This window comes from Salmo salar, chromosome ssa14 (genome assembly GCF_905237065.1).
Source record: "Salmo salar chromosome ssa14, Ssal_v3.1, whole genome shotgun sequence".
Classification (NCBI taxonomy): domain Eukaryota; kingdom Metazoa; phylum Chordata; class Actinopteri; order Salmoniformes; family Salmonidae; genus Salmo; species Salmo salar.
The window spans coordinates 82,724,864-82,748,424 of NC_059455.1; the positions used below are offsets into that span (position 1 = coordinate 82,724,864).

The 23,561-nt window shown below is 44.6% G+C and overlaps 1 protein-coding gene across 1 annotated transcript in view; it reads right to left on the reverse strand.

The window, feature by feature from the left end:
• gabbr2 (gamma-aminobutyric acid (GABA) B receptor, 2) overlaps positions 1–23,561 on the reverse strand; it is a 362,077-nt gene that overhangs the window by 38,033 nt on the left and 300,483 nt on the right. The window contains exon 14 of the mRNA XM_014142790.2: positions 3,763–3,873. Within this exon, the coding sequence (XP_013998265.1) occupies positions 3,763–3,873 (111 nt within the window). The remainder of the gene's footprint in view (positions 1–3,762; positions 3,874–23,561) is intronic.

Genomic DNA, 23,561 nt, shown 5'->3' on the forward strand with positions numbered 1-23,561 from the left:
CTCTCCCTCTGTCTCTTCTCTCTTTCCTTCTGTCTCTGTGCTCTTCCTTTGTCTCTTCTCTCTTTCCTTCTGTCTCTGTGCTCTCCGTCTGTCTCTTCTCTCTTTCCTTCTGTCTCTGTGCTCTCCCTCTGTCTCTTCTCTCTTTCCTTCTGTCTCTGTGCTCTCCCTCTGTCTCTTCTCTCTTTCCTTCTGTCTCTGTGCTCTCCCTCTGTCTCTTCTCTCTTTCCTTCTGTCTCTGTGCTCTCCCTCTGTCTCTTCTCTCTTTCCTTCTGTCTCTGTGCTCTCCCTCTGTCTCTTCTCTCTTTCCTTCTGTCTCTGTGCTCTCCCTCTGTCTCTTCTCTCTTTCCTTCTGTCTCTGTGCTCTTCCTTTGTCTCTTCTCTCTTTCCTTCTGTCTCTGTGCTCTCCGTCTGTCTCTTCTCTCTTTCCTTCTGTCTCTGTGCTCTCCCTCTGTCTCTTCTCTCTTTCCTTCTGTCTCTGTGCTCTCCCTCTGTCTCTTCTCTCTTTCCTTCTGTCTCTGTGCTCTCCCTTTGTCTCTTCTCTCTTTCCTTCTGTCTCTGTGCTCTCCCTTTGTCTCTTCTCTCTTTCCTTCTGTCTCTGTGCTCTCCCTTTGTCTCTTCTCTCTTTCCTTCTGTCTCTGTGCTCTCTCTCTGTCTCGTCTCTCTTTCTTTGTGTCCCTGTGATCTCCCTCTCTCTTCTCTCTTTCTTTCTGTCTCTGTGCTCATCCTCTGTCTCGTCTCTCTATCCCTGTGATCTCCATCTCTCTTCTCTCGTTCTTTCTGTCCCTGTGCTCTCCCTCTGTCTCTTTTCTTGTTCTTTCTTTCTTTCTTTCTTTCTTTCTTTCTTTCTTTCTTTCTTTCTTTCTTTCTTTCTTTCTTTCTTTCTTTCTTTCTGTCACAAGCGTCTTTAGGGACAGACCAAGGCGCATCGGGTATAGTGCTCATCTTCCTTCTTTATTTAAAGAGAACACTCAAACAAAATAAACAAATGACGAAACAGTTCTGTAAGGCACAGAAAACAACCACCCACAAACCCAAAGGAAAAAAGTGCTGCCTAAGTATGGCTTCCAATCAGAGACAACGAAAGACACCTGCCTCTGATTAGAAACCATACTCGGCCACACATAGAAAACGAACATAGAAAATGAAAACTAGAACAAATCCCCTTTAAATAAACCAACCTCAAAACACACAAAAACAACACCCCCTGCCACGCCCTGACCATTACTGGTCAGGACGTGACACTTTCTTTCTTTCTTTCTGTCCCTGTGATCACCCTCTGTCTTTTCTCTCTTTCTTTCTGTCGCTGTGCTCTCCCTCTGTCTCTTCTCTCATTCTTTCTGTCCCTATGATCTCCCTCTGTCTCTTCTCTCTTTCTCTTTTTGTTTTACTCTCACTGTCTTTACCATTCTTTGGCTTCATCCCTCTTTCTTTCTCTCTAGCCCACACCCCTCTCTCACTCTCTTCCTCATCCCACCCTCTCTCTCTTCAACTCTCTCCCTCTGTCTGTTCTCTCTGGACTTAAAGTGGACTTAAAGGCTGAATTATTTACAGTCTAGGCTAGTTAAGTTAAGGTATTCAAACACGCCAGCCGAAGGGAAGAAGAACGTTTTCAAAGATGTCACATTTAATTTAGAAACCATGGGCTTCTGGAGGGGCTCGGTGAACTACGTCACTGGGAGATCTTCTTGGAGGAATGGTGTGTGTGACACACACACACACACACACACACACACACACACACACAAGGTGGTGGCAGTGAGGGGCTCACCTCATGAGGAACCTAGTCACTACAGAATGGTAGCACTCTTATATAGTTGGGGAGAGAACAGTCATAGTTCTCTTTCTCACGGTGTCTTTAATAAAAGACAAGTTCATTGTCGGTAATCTATCAACGAACCCAGTTTCATATATATACACTAATGCAAAGTCAAGGCCAGGCCATGTGCTATTTGTCTATGTGTAATGTAGGAGTCATACCCCAGTATTCAGATAGAATAATAGAATTTGCTCTATGCCAGATGAAATCGACATCTAACAAACATGTATGTAGACACAGATATATTTAACCTGTTGGGTCTAGGGGGCAGCATTTGCACGTCTGGATAAAAAAAATGTACCCGATTTAATCTGGTTACTAATCCTACCCAGTAACTAGAATATGCATATACTTATTATATATGGATAGAAAACACTCTAAAGTTTCCAAAACTGTTTGAATGGTGTCTGTGAGTATAACAGAACTCATTTGGCAGGCAAAACCCTGAGACATTTTCTGACAGGAAGTGGATACCTGATGTGTTGTATTGACTTTAAAGCTATCCCATTGAAAGACACAGGGGTTTAGGAATATTTTGGCACTTCCTATTGCTTCCACTAGATGTCACCAGCCTTTACAAAGTGTTTTGAGTCTTCTGGAGGGAGATCTGACCGAACAAGAGCCATGGAACGGTGATGTCCCATTAGACACCTGGCGCGCTACTTCATGTTGGGTACCCTCGTTCCAATACGTTATAAAAGGCTATGCATTCGTCCACCTTGAATATTATTCATGTTCTGGTTAAAAAAGGCCCTAATGATTTATGCTATACAACGTTTGACATGTTTGAACGAACGGAAATATATTTTTTCCCCTCGTTCATGACGAGAAGTCCGGCTGGCTTACATCATGTGCTAACGAGACGGAGATTTTTGGACATAAATGATGAGCTTTTTTTGAACAAAACTACATTCGTTATGGACCTGTGATACCTGGAAGTGACATCTGATGAAGAGAATCAAAGGTAATGGATTATTTACATAGTATTTTCGATTTTAGATCTCCCCAACATGACGTCTAGTCTGTATCGCAACGCCGTATTTTTCTGGGCACAGTGCTCAGATTATTGCAAAGTGTGATTTCCCAGTAAGGTTATTTTTAAATCTGGCAAGTTGATTGCGTTCAAAAGATGTAAATCTATAATTCTTTAAATGACAATATAATATTTTAACAATGTTTTCTAATTTTAATTATTTAATTTCTGACGCTGACTTGACTGCCGGTTATTGGAGGGAAACGATTTCCTCAACATCAATGCCATAGTAAAACGCTGTTTTTGTATATAAATATGAACTTGATAGAACTAAAAATGCATGCATTGTCTAACATAATGTCCTAGGAGTGTCATCTGATGGAGATTGTAAAAGGTTAGTGTATCATTTTAGCTGGTTTTATGGTTTTGGTGACCCTGTCTTTGACTTGACAAAACATTACACACAACTCTTGTAAATGTACTGTCCTAACATACTCTAAATTTATGCTTTCGCCGTAAAACCTTTTTGAAATCGTAAAACGTGGTTAGATTAAGGAGATGTTTATCTTTCAAATGGTGTAACATAGTTGTATTTTTGAAAAATTTGAATTTTGACATTTATTTGGATTCAAATTTGCCGCTCTTGAAATGCACCTGCTGTTGATGGAGTGCACCACAGGTGGCACGCTAGCGTCCCACCTAGCCCCAAGAGGTTAACATATGTGTGCTTTGGGTGTGGCAGAGAACTTGCTATTGAACTCTCTATCATTAAACCATGAGCATGGCAAACACATGTTGGAGTGTGTTGATGAAGATAACAGCCACCACCTCTTCCTTCCCTGCTTCTCACAGACTACCTCCCTAATCATGAGTAGGCCTTTGTAGGTATCGATGGACGCGCGCGCATACACACACACACACGCACATGCACACGCACACGCGCACACACACCACAGTCTCTCTCCTTACTCACCATAAGCAGGCCCTTGTAAGCGTAGACAATCCCCAGCCAAATGGTCATATGTGTGTTCTCACAGTGTTCCAGGAAGGGCCGGATGGCTATGTCCTGCCCCTGGGGGTCCGCCTGCAGGGAAACAAAGAGAAAAGAGTTGGGCTGGTGAGTGGTGGGCACATGCATGTCAACAACAACAACAACAACAATCAATATCTGAACATTCTGTCTTCCAAAAAAATAAGTTAGCTAGCATCATCCATATAAAGTTGGTTATTTTCTTGCTGTTGATGAAGAATAAAATATATGTGACATATTCTGACAGTTCTTTGTCCATGCTGTCAATTAATATCCACCTACATGTCAAATCTGGAGTATCAAATGCAATATATGAGAAATGAAGGAAATTGTCAGCAAGCGAATGGTTCACAAACACATTCCCTCTATGCAGGTGTTTCATATGATGTTCTCTTTCATATGATGTTTTCATATGATGTTCTCAGGCACGTTGAGACCAGGCCTGCATCCACAATGGCACCCTATCCCCTATGTAGTGCACTACAGTGGCTTGTGAAAGTATTCACCCCTTGGCATTTTTCCTATTTTGTTGCCTTACAACCTGGAATTAAAATAGATTTTTGGGGGGTTTGTATCATTTGATTTACACAACATGCCTACCACTTTGAAGATGTAAAATATGTTTTATTGTGAAACAAACAAGGAACATGACAAGAAAACTGAAAACTTGAGCATGTATAACTATTCACCCCCCCAAAGTCAATACTTTGTAGAGCCACCTTTTGCAGCAATTACAGCTGCAAGTCTCTTGGGGTATGTCTCTATAAGCGTGGAAACAACTAGCCACTGGGAGTTTTACCCATTCTTCAAGACAAAACTGCTCCAGCTCCTTCAATTTGGATGGGTTCCGCTGGTGTACAGCAATATTTAAGTCATACCACAGATTCTCAATTGGATTGAGGTCTGGGCTTTGACTAGGCCGTTCCAAGACATTTAAATATTTCCCCTTAACTTAAACCACTCGAGTGTTGCTTTAGCAGTATGCTTAGGGTCATTGTCTGTATTGTGCGCCATCAATCATTCCTTCAATTCTGACCAGTTTCCCAGTCCCTGCCGATGAAAACATCCCCACAGCATGATGCTGCCACCACCATGGTGGCAGCATCATGCTGTGGAGATGTTTTTCTCGGGATGATGGGGATGGTGTTCTCGGGATGATGACAGGTGTTGGGTTTGCGCCAGACATAGCGTTTTCCTTGATGGCCAAAAAGCGCAATTTTAGTCTCATCTGACCAGAGTACCTTGTTCTATATGTTTGGGGAGTCTCCCACATGCCTTTTGGCGAACACCAAATGTGTTTGCTTATTTTTTTCTTTACGCAATGGCTTTTTTTCTGGCCACTCTTCCTTAAAGCCCAGCTCTGTGGAGTGTACGGCTTAAAGTGGTCCTATGGACAGATACTCAAATCTCTTTGGTCTCATTGTTGCCTGTCTGATTAATGCCCTTCTTGCCTGGTCTGTGAGTTTTGGTGGGCGGCCCTCTCTTGGCAGGTTTGTTGTGGTGCCATATTCTTTTCATTTTTTAATAATGGATTGAAATGGTGCTCCGTGGAATGTTCAAAGTTTCAAATATTTTTTTTATAACCCAATCCTGATCTGTACTCCTCCACAACTTTGTTCCTGACCTGTTTGGAGAGCTCCTTGGTCTTCATGGTGCTGCTTGCTTGGTGGTGCCCCTTGCTTAGTGGTGTTGCAGACTCTAGGGCCTTTCAGAACTGAGATCATGTGACATTTAGATTGCACACAGGTGGACTTTATTTAACTAATTATGTGACTTCTGAAGGTAAATTGGTTGCACCAGATCTTATTTAGGGGCTTCATCGCAAAGGGGTTGAATACATATGTCCCCACCAAATTTCAGTTTTTTATTTTTTAGAATTCTTTGAAACAAGTAATTTTTTTCATTTCACTTCACCAATTTGGACTATTTTGTGTATGTCCATTACCTGAAATCCAAATAAAAATCTATTTAAATTACAGGTTGTAATGCAACAAAATAGGGGGATGAATACTTTTGCAAGGCACTTCACTTTTGAGCCCATAGGGCTTTGGTCAAAAGTAGTGAACTATATAGGGAATAAGTTTCCATTTAGGATGCAAGCCTAAGGGTGCCTTGGAGGGATAAAAGGTACACAGTTTTGCCTGAACGTGGACTACTGACGGATAGGTTACATTGGATTGATGTGGCAGTGATCAAACATTCAGGTGAATAATCAAACTGAGGAGGTATAAAGTCCTGGGGCATGTTTAAACACCCCCTCCCCATCTATTTTTCTCTCTCCTTTTCTATCTTTATCTCTTTTTCTCCCCCTCTCCATCTCTCTCCCCCTCTGTCCACTATTAGCCGCATGCCCAAGAGAGGGAAAGTAACTGAACTGAATGACTACAGACCAATAGCACTCACTTCCGTCATCATGAAGTGCTTCGAGAGGCTAGTCAAAAACCATATCAGCTCCTCCCTCCGACACACAATTCGCCTACCACCCTGACAGATTCACGGACGACACAATCGCCATTAAACTGCACACTGCCCTCACCCACCTGGACAAAAGGAATGCATTTGTGAAAATGCTGTTCATTGACTACAGCTCAGCCTATCAATACCATTGTGCCCTCTAAGCTCACCACAAAGCTCAAGGCCCTGGGACTGAACTCCTCTCTATGCAACTGGGTTATGGACTTCCTGACAGGCCGCCCCCAGGTGGTGAAGGTAGGCAATATTACCTCCTCGACACTGATTCTCAACATGGGGGCCTCACAAGGGTGAGTCCTCAGTCCCCTCCTGTATTCCCTGTATACCCACGACTGTGTGGTCTCACACAACTCCAACTCCATCATAAAGTTTCCTGACGACACGACAGTATTAGGCCTGATTACCAACAACAATGAGGCGGCCTACAGGGAGGAGGTAGGCACTCGGCGTGGTGCCAGGTAAACAACCGCAACGTCAGCTAAACAAAGGAGCTGATTGTGGACTTCAGGACGTACCAGGCTGGGCATGCGCCCATCCTCATCAACTGGGCCACCATGGAGACGGTCTTGCGTACACATCTCTGAGGAGCTGAAACTATCAAACCACACGCACACCATGGTGATGAAGGCACAACAGCGGCTCTTGTCCCCAGGGGCCCTCACAGTGTTCTACAGGAGCACCATCGAGAGCATACTGTCAGGTTACATCACAGCCAAGTACGGCAACTCCCCCGCCATAGACCACAAGGTGCTACAGAGGGTGGTACGTTCAGCTGAATGCACCACTGGGTGCACACTGCCTGACCTTCAGGACACCTACAACACCAGGTGTCACAGACCACAAGGTGCTACAGAGGGTGGTACGCTCAGCTGAACGCACCACTGGATGCACACTGCCTGACCTTCAGGACACCTACAACACCAGGTGTCGCAGAAAGGCCAAGAAGATCATCAGGGACCCCAGTCACCTGAGCCATGGCCGGTTCTCTCCGTTTCCATCACTCAGAAGCGGGCAGTACAGGAACATCATGGCAAAAACTGTAAGATTGGCCAATAGCTTCTACCTCCAGACCATCAGGCTACTGACTAGCCACCACCAATTAGCTACCTGCTCCCCCTATGGACATCCCCCCCATGGATATTTACCCTACCCCCACCCCAATGGCCATTTAAAATTGCTGCAGTTGTTAATATGAATATATTATTGTTTCTAGATATATATATTTATATATATTGTTTTATTTCACTGCATTGATGGAGCTAGGAGCTCAATAATTTCACTGTATGCTGTAATTACATCTGCAACCCTGTACGTATGACTATTAAACCAATCTAATCTCATCTCTCCCTCTCCTTCTCTCTTCCTCTCACTCTCTTTTGGTCTCAACCTTCTCTCCCTCTCCTTCTCTCTTCCTCTCACTCTCTTTTGGTCTCCACCTTCTCTCCCTCTCCTTCTCTCTTCCTCTCACTCTCTTTTGGTCTCCACCTTCTCTCCCTCTCCTTCTCTCTTCCTCTCACTCTCTTTTGGTCTCCACCTTCTCTCCCTCTCCTTCTCTCTTCCTCTCACTCTCTTTTGGTCTCCACCTTCTCTCCCTCTCCTTCTCTCTTCCTCTCACTCTCTTTTGGTCTCCACCTTCTCTCCCTCTCCTTCTCTCTTCCTCTCACTCTCTTTTGGTCTCAACCTTCTCTCCCTCTCCTTCTCTCTTCCTCTCACTCTCTTTTGGTCTCCACCTTCTCTCCCTCTCCTTCTCTCTTCCTCTCACTCTCTTTTGGTCTCCACCTTCTCTCCCGCTCTTTCTCTCCCTCTCCTTCTCTCTTCCTCTCACTCTCTTTTGGTCTCCACCTTCTCTCCCTCTTTCTCTCGCAGGTGACTTACAGGCCAAATTAGCACTGTTGGCGGCTATTAGCGCCATGGCGACACATCACGTCCCTTTAATAAAAACACAATTAAGGGTTCGGGGGAACGTGGCCAGACTGGTAATATATCAGATGTTTTTACAGGCCTGTGTGTGTGTGTGTGTGTGTGTGTGTGTGTGTGTGTGTGTGTGTGTGTGTGTGTGTGTGTGTGTGTGTGTGTACACTACCGGTCAAAAGTTTTAGAACAACTACTCATTCAAGGGTTTGTCTTTATTTTTACTATTTTCTACATTGTAGAATAATAGTGAAGACATCAAAATGATGAAAAAACACATATGGAATCATGTAGTAACCAAAAAAAGTGTTAACCTCTCTAGGGTAGGGGGCAGTATTTTCACATCCGGATAAAAAACGTACCCGATTTAATCTGGTTATTACTACTGCCCAGAAACTAGAATATGCATATAATTGTTTGATTTGGATAGAAAACACCCTAAAGTTTCTAAAACTGTTTGAATGGTGTCTGTGAGTATAACAGAACTCATATGGCAGGTAAAAACCTGAGAAGATTCTGTACAGGAAGTGCCCTCTCTGACCATTTCTTGGCCTTCTACACTCTCTTTATTGAAAACAAAGGATCTCTGCTGTAACGTGACACTTCCTGAGGCTCCCATAGGCTCTAAGAAGGCGCCAGAACGTTGAATGATGACTCTGGTGTCCCAGGCTGAAAAACAGTAGCGCATTTGGTAAGTGGTCGATCTGAGAACAATGAGACGGGGGTGCGCGTGCTTGAGAAGAGTCCATTTTAGATTTTGAGTCTTTGAACGAAAACAGGGTTTCCCGGTCGGAATATTATCGCTTTTTTACGAGAAAAATCGCATAAAAATTGATTTTAAACAGCGTTTGACATGCTTCGAAGTACGGTAATGGAATATTTAGATTTTTTTTGTCCACGCGTCACCGTTTGGATAGTGTCTTGAACGCAAGAACAAAACAGAGGATATTTGAACATAACTATGGATTATTTTGAACCAAAACAACATTTGTGGATGAAGTAGAAGTCCTGGGAGTGCATTCTGACGAAGAACAGCAAAGGTAATCCAATTTTTCTTATAGTAAATCTGAGTTTGGTGAGTGCCAAACTTGGTGGGTGTCAAAATAGCTAGCCCGTGATGGCGAGCTATCTACTCAGAATATTGCAAAATGTGCTTTTGCCGAAAAGCTATTTTAAAATCGGACATAGCGATTGCATAAAGGAGTTCTGTATCTATAATTCTTAAAATAATTGTTATGTTTTTTTGTGAACATTTATCGTGAGTAATTTAGTAAATTCACCGGAAGTTTGCGGTGGGTATGCTAGTTCTGAACGTCATATGCTAATGTAAAAAGCTGGTTTTTGATATAAATATGTACTTGATTGAACAAAACATGTATTGTATAACATAATGTCCTAGGAGTGTCATCTGATGAAGATCATCAAAGGTTAGTGCTGCATTTAGCTGTGGTTTTGGTTTTTGTGACATTATATGCTAGCTTGAAAAATGGGTGTCTGATTATTTCTGGCTGCGTACTCTGCTGACATAATCTAATGTTTTGCTTTCGTTGTAAAGCTTTTTTGAAATCGGACAGTGTGGTTAGATTAACGAGAGTCTTGTCTTTAAAATGGTGTAAAATAGTAATATGTTTGAGAAATTGAAGTAATAGCATTTCTAAGGTATTTGAATATCGCGCCACGGGATTCCACTGGCTGTTGAGTAGGTGGGACGATTTCGTCCCACATACCCTAGAAAGGTTAAACAAATCAAAATATATTTTAGATTTCAGATTCTTCAAATAGCCACCCTTTGCCTTGATGACATCTTTGCACACTCTTGGCATTCTTTCAACCAGCTGGAATGCATTTCAATGAACAGGTGTGCCTTCTTTAAAGTTCATTTGTGGAATTTCTTTCCTTCTGGTGCATTTGAGCCAATCAGTTGTGTTGTGAGAAGGTGGGGGGTAAACAGAAGATAGCCCTATTTGGTAAAATACCAAGTTCATATTATGGCAAGAACAGCTCAAATAAGCAAAGAGAAATAACAGTCCATCATTACTTTAAGAGATGAAGGTCAGTCATTGCAGAAAATGTCAAGAACCTTGAAAGTGTCTTCAAGTGCAGTCGCAAAAACCATCAAGAGCTATGATGAAACTGGCTCTCATGAGGTCCGCCACAGGAATGGAAGACCCAAAGTTACTTCTGCTGCAGAGGATAAGTTCATTAGAGTTACCAGCCTCAGAAATTGCAGCCCAAATAAATGCTTCTCAGAGCTCAAGTAACAGACACATCTCAACATCAACTGTTCAGAGGAGACTGTGTGAATCAGGCCTTCACGGTCGAATTGCTGCAAAGAAACCACTACTAAAGGACACCAATAAGAAGAAAATACTTGCCTAGGCCAAGAAACATGAGCAATGGACATTAGACCAGTGGAAATTTGTCCTTTGGTCTGGAGTCCAAATTGGAGATTTTTGGTTCCAACAGCCTTGTCTTTGTGAGATGCGGTGTGGGTGAACGGATGATCTCCGCATGTGTATTTCCCACCGTAAAGCATGGAGGAGGAGGAGGCAGGGAGGGAGAGAGGGAGGGAAGGAGCGAGGCAGAGAGGGAAGCATGGAGGATGGATGGATGGAAGGAGGGGGGGGGCAGAGTGAAGGAGGGCTACATACAGTCCTCTTAAAGGCAGCAGTGAACACTGAAGCCCAGTTTTAGCTGCCCCACTTAGCAACACCTTGAGTATGCCTGCTGTCATTTTCAGGACGCACACGAGTGCGTACACACAGACTGTACGTACATAAGTGCTTGAACCTTATTATGAACTGTAAGTGCATGAACCACACACACACACACACACACACACACACACACACACACACACACACACACACACACACACACACACACACACACACACACACACACACACACACACACATTCACACTCACACAGGTACACTAACATCCCCATAGATTCACACACGTTGTATCAGACTCAACCCTTAATCATGTCCATATTAAGCCATGTTAATGTAAATGGCTGTCTATCATCACATCCCCTCAGGCCTTTACCTCTACAGAGAATGCATTATGTTATATAGCCCAGGATCACTTAAATGGGACAATCATGAGCCATTCATTCTTCAATTACAGTAGAACAGAGCCTGAGCCAGAGAGGTCAACCCCCCGCCCTCCCACCACCACCAGTCTATGGTTGTGTCCCAAATAGCACCGTATTCCCTTTATACTGCAATGCTTTTGACCATGCCGGGTCCATGGGGCTGTGGTCAAAAGTAGTGCACAATAAAGGGGAATAGGGTGCAATTTGGGAGGAGCCCCATCTCCTTGAAATGTCATGTTGTAGGGTATAGTTAAATCTATTCACTCCATAATCCCAAACTGCATTTCTATTTGTTATTGTCCTTTCCTGAGAGCTTGTTCTTTCTTGGATTAGGACTTCATATATGATTATACAAACAGACTCCATGTCCTTGTTCGGTTTTACAACAAAGCTCACAAAGGATTAAAACATTTCGGTTGCAGACAGTCACTATACACACACACACAAGTCTGACAGAATGTTACCTAGCCGAGGGAAAGTCTGCAACCCAAATGGCCCCCTAGTCCCTATGTAGTGAACTGTGGCCTAGGGTGGTCTAAGTCGCTGCCTCCAGATCTCATATACCGCTGCAGTATGGGTTTGAATACGGCCCACTGCTATATCAGCACACTCTCTCCTCTAGCTCTACCTCCTTACCTGTCTTATCCCATGATCAGAAAATACGTGAGGGGTGGGAATGAAATAGAAAAGAAAGTAGTGCACTATATAGGGTATAGGGTGCCATTTGGGACGCTAACAGAGCCAGTTGTAACCTTGGATCAGAAACAATGACGTCAAAGCAACAAGTCTATAGAGGACCGTTGGTACTTATAATGTCCTAAAAGGAAACATAAAAGCTTAATGTACCAACTACACCGAAAGGGAACTTTAAAAGCATATCACGCCCAGACGTATGACCCTGCCTATGGGGCCTGGTAAAAAGAAGTGCACTATTGAAGGGAATAGGGTACTGTTTGAGACGCAACCCACATCTAAAGGGACATGAACGTAACCAACCAACAACGTGCCTCTGTCTCAGAGTATTTCGGGACACCCAATAGTCCATTAACTCTGGGGTGATATTCAGAGATGGGAGTCGAGGGTTTCTTTCTACAAAAGTTGCCGGGGAAGAAAGTTGAAGCAGCGAGTAGTGACAACAAAGTGGGGCAGATGACGGAGGGGAAGGGACACTATTTTTACTGGGATGTTCTGCCACAGACACACACAGGAGAACAGAGAGGAGGATGGGGGAGAGGAGAAGAGAGGAGGATGGGGGAGAGGAGAAGAGAGGAGGATGGGGGAGAGGAGAAGAGAGGAGGATGGGGAGAGGATAAGAGAGGAGGATGGGGGAGAGGAGAAGAGAGGAGGATGGGGGAGAGGAGAAGAGAGGAGGATGGGGAGAGGATAAGAGAGGAGGATGGGGGAGAGGAGAAGAGAGGAGGATGGGGGAGAGGATAAGAGAGGAGGATGGGGAAGAGGAGAAGAGAGGAGGATGGGGAGAGGATAAGAGAGGAGGATGGGGGAGAGGAGAAGAGAGGAGGATGGGGAGAGGATAAGAGAGGAGGATGGGGGAGAGGAGAAGAGAGGAGGATGGGGAGAGGATAAGAGAGGAGGATGGGGAGAGGAGAAGAGAGGAGGATGGGGGGAGAGGATAAGAGAGGAGGATGGGGGAGAGGAGAAGAGAGGAGGATGGGGAAGAGGAGAAGAGAGGAGGATGGGGAGAGGATAAGAGAGGAGGATGGGGAAGAGGAGAAGAGAGGAGGATTGGGGAGAGGATAAGAGAGGAGAATGGGGGAGAGGAGAAGAGAGGAGAATGGGGGAGAGGAGAAGAGAGGAGGATGGGGGAGAGGAGAAGAGAGGAGGATGGGGGAGAGGAGAAGAGAGGAGGATGGGGAGAGGATAAGAGAGGAGGATGGGGAAGAGGAGAAGAGAGGAGGATTGGGGAGAGGATAAGAGAGGAGAATGGGGGAGAGGAGAAGAGAGGAGAATGGGGGAGAGGAGAAGAGAGGAGGATGGGGGAGAGGAGAAGAGAGGAGGATGGGGGAGAGGATAAGAGAGGAGGATGGGGGAGAGGAGAAGAGAGGAGGATGGGGAAGAGGAGAAGAGAGGAGGATGGGGAGAGGATAAGAGAGGAGGATGGGAGAGGAGAAGAGAGGAGGATGGGGAAGAGGAGAAGAGAGGAGGATGGGGAGAGGAGAAGAGAGGAGGATGGGGAAGAGGAGAAGAGAGGAGGATGGGGAGAGGAGAAGAGAGGAGGATGGGGAGAGGAGAAGAGAGGAGGATGGGGAGAGGAGAAGAGAGGAGGATGGGGAGAGGAGAAGAGAGGAGGATGGGGAAGAGGAGAAGAGAGGAGGATGGGGAAGAGGAGAAGAGAGGAGGATGGGGGAGAGGAGAAGGAAGGAGGATGGGGGAGAGGATAAGAGAGGAGCACGCATATATAAAGAGGTCATGGAACTCTGTGATATGATTAATCCTTGATGTCAAACTGTTCTCCAAAATGCTATTTTCAGTACAGATTACAGAACGAACCAGATAGGTACAATGTTCATTGCTCTGTGGTGCCTTTAAAAGGTAGAATCTGTGATATTCACTGTTGTTCAATAGTGATTTAATTTCAAACATGAATTCAGGATTGTGACTTTAACCCTCACCACATTGGGTCAAATGACAGAATACTAAACACCACAAAATAAAGACAAAGACTTCTACGTCTCATGGAGCTCTGGTGGTTTCTCTTATAAGTATTCTTGGGCTACCTTCTAATGTCCATACTGACATGCCACTTGCATGTTCAATACATTAGTTTATTAAAGTAGTTTACCAGTATGGACACTGGAACAGAACCGCTAGTGATAATATTAACCTGTGTCCCAAAGGGCACTCTATTCACCCTGGTCAAAGTATTGCACTACAAAGGGAATAGGGTGCCATTCGGGATGCACAGTCTATTACTGCTAGCATTAATGCTCGACATGCCCTCTACAATTAATAACACTGATAACACAAACTTATGTGTAAAATATGGAAAACTGGGCATCGGCATCCATGGGCTTCCATCCATCCAACGAGAGAACAGAACAGGCAGGAACATCAGAACCCTGTCTGGGGGTTGCCAAGCAACAGCCTGCAGCGGGCAGAGCCAAGGGGCCCAAAGCGGAGGCGGCAGCAGGAAGAGGGGCATGGAGAGAGAGAAAGAGAGAGAGAGAGAGAGAGAGAGAGACAGTAAATCTCAGTAACACACAAATAATGGTGTTCCAAAAAAGGTCCAGTCGCCAGGACCAGAAATACAAATTCCAGGACCACAAATACAAATTCCACCGTTGCCCTAGAGCACACAATAAACTATACATACCTTGGCCTAAACATCAGCGCCACAGGTAACTTCCACAAAGCTGTGAATGATCTGAGAGACAAGGCAAGAAGGGCATTCTATGCCATCAAAAGGAACATAAAATTTGACATACCAATTAGGATCTGGCTAAAAATACTTGAATCAGTTATAGAACCCATTGTCCTTTATGGTTGTGAGGTCTGGGGTCCGCTCACCAACCAAGAATTAACAAAATGGGACAAACACCAAACTGAGACTGCATGAAAAATTCGGCAAAAATATCCTCTGTGTACAACGTAGAACACCAAATACTGCATGTAGAGCAGAATTAGGATGATACCCGCTAATTATCAAAATCCAGAAAAGAGACGTTAAATTCTACAACCAGCTAAAAGGAAGCGATTCCCAAATCTCCATAACAAAGCCATCACCTACAGAGAGTTGAACCTGGAGAAGAGTCCCCTAGGCAAGCTGGTCCTGGGGCTCTGTTCACAAACACAAACAGACCCCACAGAGCCCCAGGACATCAACACAATTAGACTCAACCAAATCATGAGAAAACAAAAAGATAATTACTTGACACATTGGAAAGAATTAACAAAAAAAACAGAGCAAACTAGAATGCTATTTGGCCCTAAACAGAGAGTACACAGTGGCAGAATACCTGACCACTGTGACTGACCTAAAGTTAAGGAAAGCTTTGACTATGTACAGACTCAGTGAGCGTAGCCTTGCTATTGAGAAAGGCCATCGTAGGCAGACCTGGCTCTCAAGAGAAGACAGGCTATGTGCACACCGCCCACAAAAACGAGGTGAAAACTAAGCTGCCAAATGTATGACCATATTAGAGACACATATTTCCCTGAGATTACACAGATCCACAAAGAATTCGAAAACAAACCCGATTTTGATAAACTCCAATATCTTCTGGGTGAAATACCACAGTGTGACATCACAGCAGCAAGATTTGTGACCTGTTGCCACAAGAAAAGGGAAACCAGTGAAGAACAAACACCATTGTAAATACAACCCATATTTATGTTTATTTATTTTCCCTTTTATACCTTAACCATTTGCACATCGTTACAACACTGTATATAGACATAATATGACATTTGTAATGTATTTATTCTTTTGGAACTTATGTGAGTGAATTTAGAGGGAGGGAGGGAGAGGGGGGTGAAGGGAGCCAGCCAGCCAAGTGGAGAGCTCCACATTGGGGAGAGATCAGAGAGAGGAGGGGAGGGTGTGGAGAGCCCTGGTTCCATCTAGAGGAGGGATGGAGGTAGGGAGGCAGCAAAGGAGGCAGGGAGAGTGAGATGCAGGGCGGGAGGGAGAGAGGCATGGAGGGAGAGAGGTAGGGAGGGAGTGAGGCAGAGAGGCAGGGAGGGTGAGATACAAGGAGGGAGCGAGAGAGGGAAGGAGAGAGGCAGGAAGGCAAGGAGGGTGAAATGCAGAGAGGGAGGGAGAGATACAGGGAGGGAGAGAGGCAGGGAGATAGAGTGGGTGAGATGCAGGGAGAGAGGTAGAGAGGCAGGGAGGGAGAGCAGGAGAGAGGGAGAGAGGCAGGGAGGCAGGGAAGGAGGTTGAGAGGAAGGGAGGGAGGGAGAGAGGCTGGGAGGGAGGGATGCAGAGAAGGAGGCAAGGAGGGAGAGAGGCAGGGCGGGAGGGAGGGAGGGAGGCAGGGAGGGATGGGCGAGGAAGGGTGGAGTGCTCCACATTGGGGAGAGACCAGAGAGAAGAGGGGGTGGGTGTGGAGAGCCCTGGTTCGTTCTGGAGGAGGGATGGAAGGATGAGGAGATGGAGAGAGGAGGAGTGGGACCAACAGGAGAGAGGAGGAGAGGGATCAACAGGAGAGAGGAGCGGGATCAACAGGAGAGAGGAGGAGTGGGATCATCAGGAGAGAGGAGTGGGATCAACAGGAGAGAGGAGGAGTGGGACCAACAGGAGAGAGGAGGAGTGGGACCAACAGGAGAGAGGAGGAGTGGGACCAACAGGAGAGAGGAGGTGTGGGACCAACAGGAGAGAGGAGGAGTGGGACCAACAGGAGAGAGGAGGAGTGGGACCAACAGGAGAGAGGAGGAGTGGGACCAACAGGAGAGAGGAGGAGTGGGACCAACAGGAGAGAGGAGGAGTGGGACCAACAGGAGAGAGGATGAGTGGGACCAACAGGAGAGAGGAGGAGTGGGACCAACAGGAGAGAGGAGGAGTGGGATCAACAGGAGAGAGGAGGAGTGGGATCAACAGGAGAGAGGAGGAGTGGGACCAACAGGAGAGAGGAGGAGTGGGATCAACAGGAGAGAGGAGGAGTGGAACCAACAGGAGAGAGGAGGAGTGGGATCATCAGGAGAGAGGAGTGGGATCAACAGGAGAGAGGAGCGGGATCAACAGGAGAGAGGAGGAGAGGAACCAACAGGAGAGAGGAGGAGTGGGACCAACAGGAGAGAGGAGGAGTGGGACCAACAGGAGAGAGGAGGAGTGGGACCAACAGGAGAGAGGAGGGGGACCAACAGGAGAGAGGAGGAGTGGAACCAACAGGAGAGAGGAGGAGTGGGACCAACAGGAGAGAGGAGGAGTGGGACCAACAGGAGAGAGGAGGAGTGGGACCAACAGGAGAGAGGAGGAGTGGGACCAACAGGTGAGAGGAGGAGTGGGACCAACAGGAGAGAGGAGGAGTGGGACCAACAGGAGAGAGGAGGGGGACCAACAGGAGAAAGGAGGAGTGGGACCAACAGGAGAGAGGAGGAGTGGGATCAACAGGTGAGAGTGCCAGGGGAGAAAATGGAGGGCTCACTCATCCACAGCTGCTGCACATGGTCTGGCAAGTGTGTGTGTGCGTGTGCGTGTGCGTGTGTGTGTGTGTGTGTGTGTGTGTGTGTGTGTGTGTGTGTGTGTGTGTGTGTGTGTGTGTGTGCCTGTGTGTGTGTGGGGATGAGCTATCTGCCTACTGACAGAGACTCTCCATCACCTGCAGTGGCAATTACAACGTGGAAGAATTCACTGCAGAGAGAAGAAAGAGCTCTAGAGTTTGTGGCAGCGATTTACGTCGGTTTGTCAGAGGTTTATGCAGATTAAAAATGATGGAGGAAAGGCCTTCTACAATCAGAACACCTGCTCTTTCCATGACATAGACTGACTAGACTGACCAGATGAATCCAGGTGAAAGCTATGCTCCCTTATTGATGTCACTTGTTAAATCCACTTCAATCAGTGTGGGAGGAGACAGATTAAAGAAGGATTTTTAAGCCTTGAGACATGGATTGTGTATGTGTGCTATTCAGAGGGTGAATGGGCATGACAAAAGATTTAAGTTCCTTTGAACAGGGTATGGTAGTAGAGTTGTGGGATTCAACAGTTTCCTGTGTGTATCAAGAATGGTCCACCACCCAAAGGACATCCAGCCAAGTTGACACAACTGTGGGAATCATTGGAGTCAACATGGGCCAGCATCCCTGTGGAACGCTTTCGACACCTTGTAGAGTCCATGTCCCGACGAATTGAGGCTGTTCTGAGGGCTCAATATTAGGAAGGTGTTCTTAATGTTTTATACACTCAGTGTAGTCTCCCTTGTGTTGTAGAAAATAAAAACTCTACCCTAGCTTTTAAATCAATGTGAATATGAGGTTTGTGTTATGTAGAGAAGAGGGAGAGGAAAATTAGTGATAGTAACACATTCACCCATGGGAAATAAAAGGGGCTTCGCACAAACTGCAACTCCAAACTAGACTGGTCCCAAATGGCACCCTATTCCCTAAAAAGTGCAGGGCTATACAGTGCTATCATTATGGTCACATATGCACCTAAATATTTTACTGTGCTACCTGGAATTATATTTGGGAACACCAGTGCCACTAGTAATTGCTGGCAATTCTTATAATTACAGTTGGAGCACATAAAGGAGCGCAATGAAACATCTTCAATGTACTGTATTACAGTGTATTACAGTGTATTACAGTGTATTATAGTGTATTACAGTGTATTACAGTGTCTTATAGTATATTACAGTGTATTACAGTGTATTATAGTGTATTACAATGTATTACAGTGTATTACAGTGTATTATAGTGTATTACAGTGTATTACAGTGTATTATAGTGTATTACAGTGTATTATAGTGTATTACAGTGCATTACAGTGTAGTATAGTGTATTACAGTGTCTTCGGAAGGTATTTAGACCTCTTGACTTTTCCACATTTTGTTACGCTACAGCCTTATTCTAAAATGTATTAAATCATTTTTTCCCTTCATCAATCTACACACAATACCCCATAATTACAAAGCAAAAACATATTTTTTTTTTGTTGTCGCAAAAACTGAAATATCACATTTACATAAGTATTCAGACCCTTTACTCAGTACTTTGTTCAAGGACCAAAGGCAACGATTACAGCCTCAGGTCTTCTTGGGTATGACTCTACAAGCTTGGCACACCTGTATTTGGGGAGTTTCTACCATTCTTCTCTGCAGATCCTCTCAAGCTCTGTCAGGTTGGATGGGGAGCGTCGCTGCACAGCTATTTTCAGGTCTCTCCAGAGATGTTCGATCGGGTTCATGTCCGGGCTTTGGCTGGGCCACTCAAGGACATTCAGAGACTTGTCCCAAAGCTACTCCTGCAATGTCTTGGCTGTGTGCTTAGGGTTGTTTATCCTGTTGGAAGGTGAACGTTCACCCCAGTCTGAGGTCCTGAGCGCTCTGGAGCAGTTTTTCATCAAGGATCTCTCTGTACTTTGCTCCGTTCATCTTTCCCACGATCCTGACTAGTCTCCCAGTCCCTGCCGTTGAAAAACATCCTTACAGCATGATGCTGCCACCACTATGCTTCACCGTAGGGATGGTGCCAGGTTTCCTCCAGACGTGACACTTGGCATTCAGGCCAAAGTTCAATCTTGGTTTCATCAGACCAGATCATTTTGTTTCTCATGGTCTGAGAGTCCTTTAGGTGCTCCAAGCGGGTTGTCATGTGCCTTTTACTGAGGAGTGGCTCCCGTCTGGCCACTCTACCATAAAGGCCTGATTGGTGGGGTGCTGCAGAGATGGATGTCCTTCTGCAAGGCTTTCCCATCTCCACAGAGGAACTCTGGAGCTCTGTCAGAGTGACCATCAGGTTCTTGGTCACCTCCCTGATTGCTCAGTTTGGCCGGGTGGCCAGTTCTAGGAAGAGTGTTGGTGGTTCCAAACTTCTTCCATTTAAGAATGATGGAGAACACTGTGTTCTTGGGGACCTTCAATGCTGCAGAAATGTTTTGGTACCCTTCCCCAGATCTGTGCCTTGACACAATCCTGTCTCGGAGCTTTATGGACGATTACATCGACCTCATGGCTTGGATTTTGCTCTGACATGCACTGTCAACTGTGGGACCTTATATAGACAGGTTTGTGTCTTTCCAAATCATGTCCAATCAATTGAATTTACCACAGGTGGACTCCTATCAAGTTGTAGAAACAGCTCAGCTACAGCCCACATCTCATTGCAAATGGTCTGAATACTTATGTAAATAAGGTATTTCTGTTTTTTATCTTTAATAACTTAGCATAAATTCCTAAAAACCTTTTTTAGCTTTCTCATTATGGATTATTGTCTGTAGATTGATGATGAAAAACAATTATTTAATAAATTTTATATTAAGTCTATAACGTAACATAATGTGGAAAAAGTCAAGGGGTCTGAATACTTTCAGATACTTTTTTCAGTTGTTGTTGATGTGATGAGCGAGCCAGACACGTCTATGAGAAACTGAGGAATGGCGGGATTAGGAGCAATGGAGGATGAAACAAAGTAAAGGATGGAGAAAAGAAGGAAGGTGGGGGAGGGATGCCGGCGGGCGAGATTGACCTACATACAGCATTCAAGGATGGCAGGCCAGGAGGAAGCCCCCTGGCTCTCCTTGGGTCTGGGCATACGTGTGTGTGTGTGTGTGTGTGTGTGTGTGTGTGTGTGTGTGTGTGTGTGTGTGTGTGTGTGTGTGTGTGTGTGTGTGTGTGTGTGTGTGTGTGTGTGTGTGTGTGTGTATGGAGTGCTCCAACCTCATCCTCCCAATGTGACTTCCTGTAATATCTCAGTCCCACTGCCTTCCACTTCGCTCTTCAGAACCACACACAGCATTGTGTTGCATTGAATGACTGTGTCCCTGCACTGAATGACTGAGTCTGCACATACAATGAAAACCAGCCTCTCAGTCTTAAATCCTACTACATGGCATGGCTCTGTGGGTGGGTGGGTGGGTGGGGGTGGGTGGGGGTGGGGGGGGGCTCGCTGCATTGAATCACTGGGTCTCTACAGATACTGCCCACTGGTTTTTAATAGTTTTTGTTTAACCTTTTATTACTTCTGTGGAATTAGCATTATGTAGTTGTATTTGTATTAATTTTGCAACAAAAAACCCCAGCACCTTTATGAAGAATCCCACAACTCTAATCTTTCCAAAGGTAGTGCACTAAATAGGGAATAGGGAGCTATTTGGGCCAGCATTTTTGATTAAAAAAATCCATAGCCAGCCAAGCAGTACAAGACGATAAATGAAAAATGTAAATCCTATCTGTATTTGAATGTCTGCCCTCTGCCATCCATTCATCTGATGTGACCATTGTTGAACTTTATGACTCGTCATAATCCCTTTTCTGGGCTAATCCCTCTCGTACAGTGACGGCCCCTTGGCCTCCGCACCATGACACCAACACACACGCACGCACGCACGCACGCACGCACGCACGCACGCACGCACGCACGCACGCACGCACGCACACACACACACACACACACACACACACACACACACACACACACACACACACACACATACACATAGACAAACCAAATTGATGGCAACAGACAGGAAACTATGAAGACAGTGTAATTCTCTTGGTGGGCGATGAGTTGGCAACTGATTTAAAAAGCAATGAATGAGCGCTGTTAGACAAGGACAAAGGACTGATTTAATTGAACCCCTTCAGGACCTCTAAAAAAGATATAGCAGTAGCCTACAGTAGATCTCTCTACGATAGACTAGATAGAACAGTAACATACAGTAGATCTCTCTACGATAGACTAGATATAGCAGCAACCTACATTTGATCTCTCTACGATAGACTAGATAGAACAGTAACCTACAGTAGATCTCTCTACGATAGACTAGATAGAACAGTAACATACAGTAGATCTCTCTACGATAGACTAGATAGAACAGTAACCTACAGTAGATCTCTCTACGATAGACTAGATAGAACAGTAACCTACAGTAGATCTCTCTACGATAGACTAGATAGAACAGTAACCTACAGTAGATCTCTCTACGATAGACTAGATATAGCAGCAACCTACATTTGATCTCTCTACGATAGACTAGATAGAACAGTAACCTACAGTAGATCTCTCTACGATAGACTAGATAGAACAGTAACCTACAGTAGATCTCTCTACGATAGACTAGATAGAACAGTAACCTACAGTAGATCTCTCTACGATAGACTAGATAGAACAGTAACCTACAGTAGATCTCTCTACGATAGACTAGATAAAACAGTAACATACAGTAGATCTCTCTACGATAGACTAGATAGAACAGTAACCTACAGTAGATCTCTCTACGATAGACTAGATAAAACAGTAACATACAGTAGATCTCTCTACGATAGACTAGATAGAACAGTAACCTACAGTAGATCTCTCTACGATAGACTAGATAAAACAGTAACATACAGTAGATCTCTCTACGATAGACTAGATAGAACAGTGACCTACAGTAGATCTCTCTACGATAGACTAGATATAGCAGTAGACTACAGTAGATCTCTCTAAGATAGACTAGATATAGCAGTAACCTACAGTAGATCTCTCTAAGATAGACTAGATATAGCAGTAACCTACAGTAGATCTCTCTAAAATAGACTAGATAGAACAGTAACCTACAGTAGATCTCTCTACGATAGACTAGATAGAACAGTAACCTACAGTAGATCTCTCTACGATAGACTAGATAGAACAGTCTCTATCTAGTCTATCGTAGAGAGATCTACTGTAGGTTACTGTTCTATCTAGTCTATCTTAGAGAGATCTACTGTATGTTACTGTTCTAAGATAGACTAGATAGAACAGTAACCTACAGTAGATCTCTCTACGATAGACTAGATAGAACAGTAATATACAGTAGATCTCTCTACGATAGACTAGATATAGCAGTAACCTACAGTAGATCTCTACGATAGACTAGATAGAACAGTAATATACAGTAGATCTCGCTACGATAGACTAGATAGAGCAGTAACCTACAGTAGATCTCTCTACAATAGACTAGATAGAACAGCAACCTACAGTAGATCTCTCTACGATAGACTAGATAGAACAGTAACCTACAGTAGATCTCTCTAAGATAGACTAGATATAGCAGTAACCTACAGTATATCTCTCTACGATAGACTACATAGAACAGTAACCTACAATATATCTCTCTACGATAGACTAGATAGAACAGTAACATACAGTAGATCTCTCTACGATAGACTACATAGAACAGTAACCTACAATAGATCTCTCTACGATAGACTAGATATAGCAGTAACCTACAGTAGATCTCTGTAAGATAGACTAGATAGAACAGTAACCTACAGTAGATCTCTCTAAAATAGACTAGATAGAACAGCAACCTACAGTAGATCTCTGTGAGATAGACTAGATAGAACAGTAACCTACAGTTGATCTCTCTACGATAGACTAGATATAGCAGTAACCTACAGTAGATCTCTCTATGATAGACTAGATAGAACAGTAACCTACAGTAGATCTCTCTACGATAGACTAGATAGAACAGTAACATTCAGTAGATCTCTCTAAGATACACTAGATAGAAGAGTAACCTACAGTAGATCTCTCTACGATAGACTAGATAGAACAGTAACCTACAGTAGATCTCTCTACGATAGACTAGATATAGCAGTACCCTACAGTAGATCTC